General features: G+C 59.5%; 1 protein-coding gene across 1 annotated transcript; it reads right to left on the bottom strand.

The window, feature by feature from the left end:
* Positions 1-422: 422 nt before the first annotated feature.
* Positions 423-11,089, bottom strand: SLC4A11 (solute carrier family 4 member 11; the record flags this gene model as incomplete). Its single annotated transcript, XM_079720166.1, has 20 exons — positions 423-856; positions 985-1,154; positions 1,245-1,440; positions 1,643-1,816; positions 1,907-2,075; positions 2,168-2,274; positions 2,351-2,615; positions 3,051-3,124; positions 3,390-3,522; positions 3,613-3,726; positions 3,806-3,931; positions 4,031-4,124; positions 4,201-4,416; positions 5,830-5,953; positions 6,190-6,271; positions 6,354-6,585; positions 6,868-6,917; positions 7,051-7,203; positions 9,496-9,540; positions 11,047-11,089. 20 exons carry the CDS (start codon positions 11,087-11,089, stop codon positions 793-795), a joined length of 2,631 nt encoding a protein of 876 aa, XP_079576292.1. The 3' UTR covers positions 423-792.
* Between the last annotated feature and the right edge of the window lie 216 nt (positions 11,090-11,305).

The following is an 11,305-nucleotide window of genomic DNA, read 5'->3' as shown; positions in this document are numbered from 1 at the left end:
CAAAGAAGGATCACTTGCCACGTGGCACTTGGAGCAGGGCACCCCTCTGTGTCTGCTCCTCAGCTGCTTCCTCAGAGTTCTGTCCTGGATGCACAGTACATTTTCTGTCCCCTTTAAACTTTACCCATCCTGCAAGCAGCACCGTGAATGTGCTCATCCCACCCTACCAGCCACTGGGCTCTTCACTGGCCCCAAGCCCACTTTCCCTGCAGGTTCCTGGCAACATGGCAGAACAAAGGCCTCCTGGATCTTCCACGTTTCCCTGTTGAGCTACTGTGTGGAGTTGGAAGTAATAGCCCTTAGGTGGCACTCAACAAATCAGTCCCTTTTACCCCATTTCCCCTGGGATGGTTTCTCCCTCCTCAGGGCCCTCAGGTGGCCTTCAGAGGCTGGGGCAGGGCAGCATGGATGGAGGCAGTATGTAGAAGCATAGAAACAGGAGCTTTATTCTCTAATGTGCATGCATACAGCAAGTTCCTTACACAATCAAGGAAATGGTTTCTCTTTCAGGCTCTTTTATCAAAAGAAAATCCGTCCTGCTTAGTCCCACCCTGGGCAGAAGCTGCCCTGAGCAGAGTTCCGGACCCAAAGCAAAAGGCTAATGGGAAGAGGAGCAGACACACACCTTGGAGCCCCCTCAATGCCCAGACACCCTAGGCCAGTTGGGACAGCTGTGAGGGGGTGCAGCACAGAGCAGCACCCCAAGATACCCACACACAGCCACAGAGCCAGCCTGGGAAGACCCAGAAGGATGGGCGAATGGGGTGTGGCCAGGGCCTGGTAGTCAGGACCTCAGTGCTCAGCGTCCATGGCGTCCAGGTACTTGGCTTCAATGATTTGGGGCAGCAGGTTGTAGCTGAGGGGAGGGGGAACAGGCAGGAGGATAAGCATTGGGTCAGGGAGGAACAGGCTGAGGGTAGCCACTCCAGCCCACCGTCTCCCGCCCAGCCGAGTCCCTCCCGCCTGCTGGCCACCCTCCCCTACCGGATGGGGATCATGGCGATCATGATGAGGGGAAAGATCATCTTCATGTAGGGCAGGGTGCTCATGCCAAAGGCACAGAGCAGCAGTAGCTGCAGGACCTGCAGGCCTGTGAAGTAGTGGATCTTCCTCTGGGGCACCCTCCGGATGTAGTGGGTGGGTGGGTACGAGGTCTGTGGGTGGCAGGGACCAGGTGTGGGCAGGTCTGCAGCCATATCCCCCACCCCCACCCCCACCCCTCACTCTCAGGGTCAGACACTCACTTGGTCCTTGAGCAGCAGGACCATGCGTGCAAACAGCTGGTTGCCGTCGATGGAGGTGAGCGCGATGTAGAGAAAGAGGCCGTAGAGCACAGGCTTGGGGATCCACTGCAGCGGGAAGGGCAGCAGCAGGAGGGAGAAGCCCACCAGGATGCTGGCGCCCAGGCTGGTCAACCGTGTCTCCTTCACACTCACAATCCTGTGAGGTTCCAGTGCACTGGGTCACCGCCGGCCTGGTCCACAGGGCCGTGTCCATCCCAGGTCACTGGGCTCTGTTACTTCTGAGCCCTTATCCCCTGAGCCATATCCTTCCTTAGGTCATATGTGGCCCAGGGCTACCCCCCACCTCAGAGTCCACGTGACTCTGGCCTCACGTCTCAAGGGGCCAGTTTCACACTCACGTCTCGTAAATGTGCCCATTCTCCACACGCTCTTCCACCATGGCTAGTGCCCGCACGTGCAACGGGGAGTGGGGGTAGGCAGCGTGGATCCAGGGCAGCCCAAACAGAGACAGCCCGGTGTTGATGATGGCGACGAGCAGGAGGTCCCAGTGGTAGGCAGTACCCTTCACCAGCCTGCAGCAGGCAGGGTCACATGTGGACAAAGCCCCATGGCCCCTGGAGGGCTGGGCACATGCTTACCCCTCCCTCCCCAGCCCTGCGAACCTGTTCTCCGGGGCATTAGCCAAGGCGGCCACCAGGTTCTGCTCGATGAAGAAGAGCATGGAGAGGAGGAAGCCGAGGCCCATGGCGCCGCTGACGGCCACCAGGGATAGCGAGTGCATCTCGGCCATCTCGAACAGGCTCTTGCTTGGGTTGTATCGGAACTTGCCCACTGCAGCCGGGTACAGGCCCCTGCTCAAGCCTTCCTCCCCCACAGAGCGACCCACCACACCCCACCACACCCCACGCCTAGTCCCAACTCACTCTTAATCTCCTGGAAGCCGTAGGAAGAGATGAGGGAGAAGGTGAGCACTGAGATGGGCAAGGCACAGTCTGAAAGGATCTCACGCATGTAGGGGTGCAGGTAGGGGCTGGGGAGGCAGGTGGGTGTCAGCGTGGCCTGCGGCTTGTGCTCCCTTGCCCTCACCCTGAGGGGGCACTCCTCACCTCTTCTTGAACTGGTAGAGGGTGTAACTCAGCCAGAGTGTCCCCAGCATGATGAGGAGGCTGAGCACAGCCGTGTCCCGGGCCAGGGGCTCGGGGCCCTGGCTGCCCACTGAAGTCAGCTCTGGTGGGCCGGCCAGGAGGCTGGTGTTGAGGGCAGCGTGGAGGCTACTGTTGAGGCTGGGGCTGAGGCCCAGCAGGCTCACCGGGGAAGACCTATCTTCGTAGTAGTTCCCGGGGTTGTGGCCACAGTAGTACTTCTGAAAGACTATGGACACAGGCCAACAGGACTCAGCCATCTGGGTTCTGGGAGCCTGGGGCCCAGCAGCTTCCTCCTGGATGTGGGGGTGAAGGAGCCCCGAGGGGAGGAAGGAATTCTGGGGGGAGGAGGGTAGAGAGCTGGCCTTCTGTCAGCCAGGACCCCTTGACCTGCCTGTCTACCCACCACTCCACACCCTGCCCTCATCCATTTCTGACAGCGAATCCTGCTTGGCCCAGTGCCTCTGATCCTGCCTAGGGCAGCTCTATCACCCTCTAGCACATGGGCCTGCTGCTCTTTGCTAGTCATGGCTCCCAGAGCACCCTGGGCCATGGAAGCAACCTTAACGCTTGTATGCTTCTTGGCTGCTCTGGGCACAGTTCCATAGCCCCCCGTCTCAACTCAGCTTCCCCTGCAGGAGGTGGCCACTGGCAATACACTCACTTTTGACCATGCCCTTGACAGCATCCAGCACGAATGTGATGGAAATGAACAAAGCAATGATCTCCTCCGTTGACCTGCCAGCAGGGGATATGCCTCATAAGACGGGGTGAGTTGTTAGTAGTGGGGAGCCTTCCCCGAGCCTCAGCATGGCCATGGCCTCCTGCCATGAAGAGGACCAGGGTCCCAGGCTTTCCCCTTGGAGCAGTGATATGGTGGGGGCACCCCATCTGCTCTAGGGTTAACAGGGCCTCAGAGGCTGGCATGGAGGCTAACCCAGGCCCCTGGCCTTGGTCTCCCTCCTGCTTGTGAGTCCCAGAAGCTTAGGGAAGGCCCTGTCACCTCTTGAAGAGACTCATGACCAGGCTGAGGTTGAAGAGGGCATAAAGCGCGAGGAAGAAACTGTTCCACAGGCCTGTCCATGCATAGAAGGTACTGAAGTCCAGATCGTAGTCATCACAGATGCCACGGATCACTGCAGGCGGTGGGACAGGAGTGAGCAGTCAGGGCCAGGCTGGGACCAGCGACCTCAGGAAGCATCTCCCCGCTGCCGCCCCCACTGCACCGTGGATGTAGAGGGCCAGGGGTGCGGTCGTCAGCAGCACCACCAGCGGCTGCCCGGAGAAGAGTGCATACAAGAGGCCTCCAATGCTCTGCCCAGCTATGGTCTTCTGTACATCTGAGGATGCGGGGCAGTCAGGGGGGAACCGTGGCCCTGGGCTCCACCCGGCATGCCCCACCAGGCTCCAACCCCTCACCAATGGCCCCGTTCGTGTTCTCATCGTTGAGGGACCCAAAAGCGATCGTGGGCAGGAGGCAGGCGAAGTAGAGGAACAGGGTGGTGGTGATGTATTTGCCCACAGCTTTGTTTTTCCCGAGAATGCCTAGGAATGGGAGACAGGGCGGAGGGTGTGTTGGGGATACAGGACAAGCCTGGGGCCTGAGCTACAGGCCGAGCTCCAGGAGGGCCATGGGCCACTTACCATCAGTGAAGTCCAGTGGGTACACAGGGAATCTGCGGGCGATGTCCTCCCGGATGCCCCTCCCCATGGGGAGAAAGTCCTTGTGCCGTGGGGGCTGGGAAGAGGACACGCGCCCATCAGCCCTGTGTCCCTGCCCCGTGCTGCCCGCCCAGGCCACCTCTGCCCTGCACCTGCGGGGGTCTGTGGGTGCAGATGGAGCTCATGCTGTAGTCCTTCATGCTGATGCTCGGACAGTGGCTCATTACGGTGAGCAGCTGTCTCTGATGTACCAGGGCCTCCTTGAATTCCTCCTCCGTGCGGGTCTTCAGGAGCTTCTGGCGGAAGGTGATGTCTAAGAACATGGTGGCAAACGTGCGTCCCACCTCCGTCGCAGTTTTGGTGCTTTTCTGGGGATGGGGCAAGAGAATCACATCTGTAGCGACTGTAGAGCGAAGGGTGCCCAACCCCGGCCTGGCCACTCACGGACAGACATTCCCAAGCACGTGGCAGGTGCTCTCCCCATGACCTGGGTGTAGTCCCCCAAAGTTCAAGCATAGTGGACTCTGCCACGATTTCCACCAGGTTAGCAGATCACTAGAACTACCATCAACCTAGTATTTTTTTTTTTAATAAACTCAGGTATTAAATCTGTGTAATTGTGGATAATGAAATCATGATGATGGAGAAAAATGTTCACCCAGCTACTTTTCACTGGTGGCATTTGCACGGTCGGCTGGTTTATGATTTTCAGAGGGGTTCCAGGCCCATCCAGCCTTGTGCCTCTTGCCTGGCCAAGCTTAACCCTGTCCATGAACTCAGTGTTCAACCTCCATCCCAGCAGCCTGTCTCACCGCCCCATCCTAGGTCCCCTGGGAGCAGCATCCACCCCTCCATGCTGCCCAAAGCTACAGTCCCGGGGCTGCACCCTGCACACTGTGCTTTCTGGTAGCTTTAGAACAGGCTTGTTCCCCCGAGGAGGAGCCAGGTGTCAGGATGGCTGGCCTGTCTCAAGGCACCAGTCTAGCCACTCAATCCTAGGGATTCTCTTCCTTCCAGCTGTTCTGGCCACCTTGTCAGCTGTCACTCCCTCTGACCCATGAGCTGCCCACTGCCCTAAATGCCCTTCCTCTCTCCCCAGCACAGTAACATCTGGAGAGATTCACAGCATGTCTATGAAAGCCCTGGGAGGGACGATCCCATTAGCACCCCCTTTGCTTAGAGAAAGCCTGGAGAGGGGCCACCCGAAGCTCTGAGTCTACACCAGAGGCAGGGGCAGAGTCATCAAGAAGCCAATGGAATCTTAAGCATTAAGGCCCTTCCCAGGCCTGGGGAGGGGCCCTAGCCATTTTCTATTAATGATTTTAAAATCCTTTTCCATAAAAGAAGATTCCCCAAATTGTATAAGTCTCAGCCCCCACAAAAGCAAGATGCCCCTGGCCGGGGGGTAAATACCCCAGGAAGGAGTGGGGATCTTTGGTCAACAAATCATAGCCAACTAGAAGAGTTAGGGTTGGGCAGGCCAAAGAAAGGCCCCTATATTTGAATAGTAATAATCTTAAAAAGTATCTCTTTTCAGTCAGGGAAGAAATACAACCTTTTGGGCAACTTCTGGGGAAATTAGGGCTTGATAAAGACCTAGCAAGTATGCTTCAGATGAACCCCAGTAGGGTGGAGGTGAACAGAGAGGGTGAGAATGTGGCCTTCAGAGGTCAGGACTGTGGTGCCTCCAGCACTGGGAGAGATGCCCCCAAGAAGAGGGCAGGGTAACCTGGAACCCTCCTTCCTGGGAAGCAGAGCAGCCACCCGAAACCCCTCCTCACCATCTTGGGTGGGGCCAGCACCAGGATGACAAACCGCACCTCACAGGAATTCTCCCCCCAGTTCTGCGGGCGAACCAGGCGGCTGATGCACACGTGCCGCTTCAGTAGGGCCTTGGAGGTACAGCTGGCAGGGACAGAGAGGGCACACAGCACACAGTTGCCACCCTTGGGAGCTGGGGCTCCCCCCTCCCCGAGCCCCCAACTATGACCCCGGTGACCTCTGTTAGGGAGGAAAAAAAAGACCAAATGGGATGGATTCCTCACTCTCCCCGCAAACTGAGCGGGCCAGCCTCCACAGGGACTGGATGCCTGGCTCCAAGGTGACATGGGGAGGCCAGTTGTGGCGGCCTGGCAACTCACATGATGCAGAGCCACGACTGCTGGTATTGCACCCCCGTTACTGTGGCAGTGACCCCTTGGATGGTATCTGACAGTAGGTGAACTGCTGACAGAGTGGAAGGAACAGGAGGGTCAGATGGCCCCACCTCCCTGACCTCTCGCCCAGGCAGAGGGACAGCCCTTACCTTTACCCTCCATGGGGGCCCCGGCATCAGTGAAAAGCATGGCCATGAGCAGGTCCAAGTTGCAGTCAGGCTCGATGTTCTGGGAGTCTTGGGCTAAGCGGCACAGCATGGCCCGTAGCACATCATCCAGGGAGGTGGCTGTCTCGTTCAGGACGATGCTGGCCCGTGCCAAGAAGTCGTCTAGGTCCCGGTGCGCTCGGATCTCTTCCTCAAAGTTCTTTAGCTTCAGGTACTGTGGGGATCCCATACACAGAACCACACAGGCCCATAAATAAGAAAGACCTCCTGTCGCTGTCTGGGTCCTTCCTCTGTGGTGGTCCCCGGCTGACCCTGCCCACCAGGACCCGACACCCCCTTCCCGGAGAGAAGACCAGCGTGGTTGGCCCCAGCAGCCGGGCCCTGGGCTAGTATGAGATCCAGCATCGGTGTGAGCTCTCTCAGGGAAGCAACCACCTCCACCCCCAGCTAGTGGTCCAGGACCAAATGTCTCCCATCCGGTCAATGGGCCACTCACCTTGCGGGAGATGTGTAGGAGCCCGTAGCCGCCAGGCGATTCACTCTCTGCTGGAGGAAAGCGGGAGGGCTCAGGGGGCGGCCCCAGCCCTTCAGGTCTCTCTTGGCGGAGCAGGGCCGTATCTGCCCAGTCCCCAGTCCCCTGCGTGCCTCCCCCGACCCATCCCTGCTACAACCCCCATACCGGACTGGGTGGGCTGCACCTCGAGGTTGACGTTGACAAAGAAACGGATGCTCTCGCCAGACACAATGGAGGAGTTGACCGTGTCGAAGGCCTCATCCCCCAGGCTCTCCTCACGGGTTTCAGAGGCATCATCCGTGTCACGCTTGAGGTAGCCTGGAGCCCCAACCACCACCAAGAGAGACCCCCCAAGAGGGCCTGGCTACACACAGGACAAAGGGGCTCCAAGCCAAAGGAGCGGGGGCCCCTGGGCTGTCCCACTTGGTGCAATCTCGGTGAGTGGTAAGGGAGGCCTCTAGCAGGCTAGGAAGGAAACCTCAGCTAGGCCCAATATCTGGTCCTGCCCCTGAGTACGGCAGCCAGCTGGCACCCCCCACCCAATGGTTTTCTCCAACATTCTTCAGCAGCGGGAACCCTGCACTGTTCTGTGCCACACATATCCTTTAGCTAGAGAAAGAACATGTTCATTCCACAGACACTGAGCCAGGCACATGGTACAATGATGTAGTTAAGACTGACTGGCCCCTGCCTTCTCAGAACCTCCAGGTTGCGGGACCTGGACCTGTCTGGCTCCCCAGAAGCAACTCAAGGAAAGCCAGAGCCCTGTAGTATCCGGACCTCATTGGCACAGGGAAGGCATGTGGGGCAAAGCATCAAGGCTGAGAGACCTTAGTCCAACATCAGACAAGGCCCAGGAAGCAAGAGAGCCAGAAAAACAGAGCCAGAGACAGAGGTGAGAGGACCCCAGAGGAGGCCTCATCTCAGGCCTCCACCCATGGTGGGCAAGGGGCCTGTTATGGCACCTTGGGACTCCAGAGCACAGAGCCTGCTGCCCCTTTCTTTTGGTCTGCCTCTCAGTTCCTGCAACTGCCCCCCAACACAGGCCCCCTCCTATAGGAAGCCTTCCTGATGACATGCAAAAGTTCCAATCTGCCCTGAGTCCTGCTGGGGCTCCCCACAGCCTCTGGGATGACAGCCTGAGCCAGCCCTGCTACCCCTGGCCCCTCAGGCCCAGTCCCACACCGCCCACCTCAATCTCTCACTCCTCAGGCCAGGTGGCTAGCACCCCAGGCATGCCAGCTCCTGTCCTCCAAGCTGAGGGCTTCCCTCCCTGGAGGGCCTTCTTCAAGGCTTGACAGACCCTTTCTCCTCTGGCAGGGCCCTCCCTGCCTTACTCTTGGCCCAGCTGACACCTCTTCCTCACTGTCCTGTGAGTCCCCTGTGGTCCACCACTTGTGATTCACCCAGGAGCCCTTGTAGCTGAGACCCCACCAATGCCTGAAAAACACCTGTGCAGGAACAGGGACGGGTCAGCAGCACGCCTCCACCTGCCAGGCAGTGACTCACCCTGACTCACTTCCACTCCCTCCCACTGGTTTCCTCTGCACATCCCAGGCCCTGTTCCCCCAATGTCCTGTGCTCAGCCTGGGCCCTTTCTGGGTAGGAGGCACTAGGCCTCCCCTGTCAAGGCCCTCATGGACTGGTGACCCCTAACTCCAGGTCTGCACTGCACCCAGAGCCCAGAGAAGAACTATTATTCAAAAGGTGTCATTCCCCCATTTGTCATGGAGCTCATGTCCATGAAAAACACCTTCCTCCCCAATTCTAGACCTGCTTTGCTTAGAATGCTTGGTTCCCCAGCCCCAACCTATCCCAACCTCCTTTCTGTCACCCCCACCAGCACCCACTATTCCCCAGCATGCTCCTCACACTGTCCCTCTTCTCCACTATCCTGGGCTCTATCTAGGACCTACCCAGCAGACACTACCAGCTCCCTGCAAGGCTCCTGGGATGCCATGCGTGCCCTATCTCCACCCTATAGCCCAATCACATACCTAACATGCCCACCAGCAGCCTGGCACATGCAGTCACCATGCCCTGGGGACCCTGGGTAGGAGCACATCACCACTGTGTCCAAGCACTGTCCCACTAAACACCCCTCTGAGGCCAGCTCCCGAATCTGGGCTCAGGAGAGGCAGCACAGAGCCAGCCCAGAGATATGGGGAGGGAGAGAGCTAGGCTGGTGCAAGCAGGGAAAGCTGAGGAGCAGAGAGGTTACAATTCTTTAGAGGGACAATGGCAGCCCCTCCCTCACAGGGCTGGGCGGGGTCTGAGGAATGTGGGCACACACAACACTTAGCCTAAAAGCTGGTCAGACAACCAGAGCATTGTAACAGCAAAACCATGGGCTATCAGATGGTCCACATAAGTGCAGGATGGGAGCAGCCTGCCCTCCCAGGACCACAGGACAACCAGAGATCTGCCAGAGCCCAGGGCAGTTATCAGCTGCCCCTCTGACCACATCACAACCTTCTGGAGGGTAGAATCCAAAGGCATCCCAGCACCAGCAGAGGACCATGAGTACCCAGGTGGATGGACTACGTCCCCTAGAGACTTTTGACCAAGGAGCTCTCTCTATACACACACCCATACCTGAAATGTACTCACCTGCATCCTCAAAGTATCCATTCTGCGACATGATAGAAGAGTTTTCTGCAAGGCAAGGCAAAGAATTGTCACCAACTCCATGCACCAGCCCCGGACAGCCTTCAGGGCACATCTGCTGCCCACCCCACACCAACCCTGCTGAGTCTTTCTTACCCTTCCCAGAGACCCTGGGAGAAAAAGGAGCAGGGGACAGTACAAGACAGGGGCTCCTTGAGGAGCCAAAGGAAGCCAGGCCTGTTATTCTTCAGCCCATCTGCTAGGGGCTGCCCAGGTGGGAAAGGACCGAGGCAGACAGGGAGATGCTTTCAGCATGTTTTCTCCAGGAGTAATTAAGAGTACCCAGTGAAGGAAGGAAGGATTCGCTGGTTGCAGGACTCGGGAGGGAGGAGACTCGCCTGGCCACCTTCCCTGTGGAAGCCGGCCTCCCTCTCTCAAGCCTTCGCTGCCAAGCCCAGTAACTGGGCTGGGGTTCTTCCAGCACTTTTCGGCCCTCACTCTCACGTCGGTCCCTGATGCCATCAACACCCATCACACGGGCAGTTGCCCCCAACCTCACGCGCCAGGCAACGGCCTCCTGCCCTCAGCACCACCCACTTTCTCCTGGGAGGCGGAGCCGTTGGTCCTCTTGGGAGATGCCGCGGGGTGGGGGGAGGGTGGGGAAGAGAGCTGTCCGTGCTCTCAGCGCCGGGCCCCGGATGGATGGTCTGGGCTGTTTGTGCCTCGCTTTGCGAGGAAGGAAGCGACAGGAAGGGCCGCGTGCACGAGAGGAAAGCGCCTCCAGACTCGGGGACCCTGGGGGTCGGGGGGCAGGATGCGGACGGACTCCCGGGGCGGGAGCCCGGGCGGCATCAGAAGGGAGGGGCGGGGTCAGTAAAGCTAGCACCAGAGGCTGCAGGGATGGACAAAGGACGAGAATGACGAGGGTATGGAAGGGTGGGGATGCTACTCCCATGCGGGGCGGTTCAAGTGCCACGTAAATAGATGGTAGTACAAACCCCGGGCTGGCCCTCAGGTGTCAGCTGCGGTCGCGCTGGGGACAGTCAGAGGCCCAAGGATCCCTAAGAGTGGGCAGGCTGCCGCGCAGCGCCAGGGGCGGGAAGGTGTCGGGTAGAACGTAAAATGAGGCTTTCCGAGGTGGCTGCACGCCCGGCTGCGAAGATGGCGCTCCAGGTGCTAGGGACCCCGCAACTCCGCCCCGCCATTTGCAAGCCCCCCACTCCTCCACAAGCTACCTCGTAGGTTCAAAAACTGTTAAGAGTTTCAAAACGGCATTAAGTCAAGCGCGCAGTGCCCACGAAGTCGTCCTGGGCTTCCCCCAGCCACCCGCGTACCCACCCGGGCTCCCACTCCCTCGCGGCTGAATTCACCCAGGGCACCCCCGGTCACCCCCGTCCCAGTTGGGAAGCCCCCACGACCCTCTCGCCCACCACGCCGGGGGCCGGTGCAGGCCGGCGGCGTCCGCATTCCCCCCAGCGCCTCGACGGCTCCGCGTCCCAGCTTAGCACGCCTCTGCGACGGAGACCGGACGGCCTTCCAGCCGCAGGCACCCACCGCATGGCAGGAGATGGAACACGCGCCTGGTGGCCGCGGCCATGGCCCCAGCGATCAGCCGCGGGACGGCTGCACACCAGCGCGCACGCCCTGGCTCCTCACCAGGTGCCGCGGGACCCCAACCTCGGCGTCCAGGGCGGGCCCGCGGCTGGAGCCGGTGACACAAGCCTGCGCCGCGCCTGGGTCCTAATGCCGCGCCGACGGTCCTCCCCAGCGCGGCCCGGGCGGGGTCCCGTCCGCCCGCCCCGCGCCCTCACCC

The sequence above is a fragment of the Hyperoodon ampullatus genome (genome assembly GCF_949752795.1).
Source record: "Hyperoodon ampullatus genome assembly, chromosome: 14".
Classification (NCBI taxonomy): Eukaryota; Metazoa; Chordata; class Mammalia; order Artiodactyla; family Ziphiidae; genus Hyperoodon; species Hyperoodon ampullatus.
The sequence above is the reverse complement of the archived record's forward strand: the minus strand, read 5'-3'. Positions and strand labels throughout refer to the sequence as shown.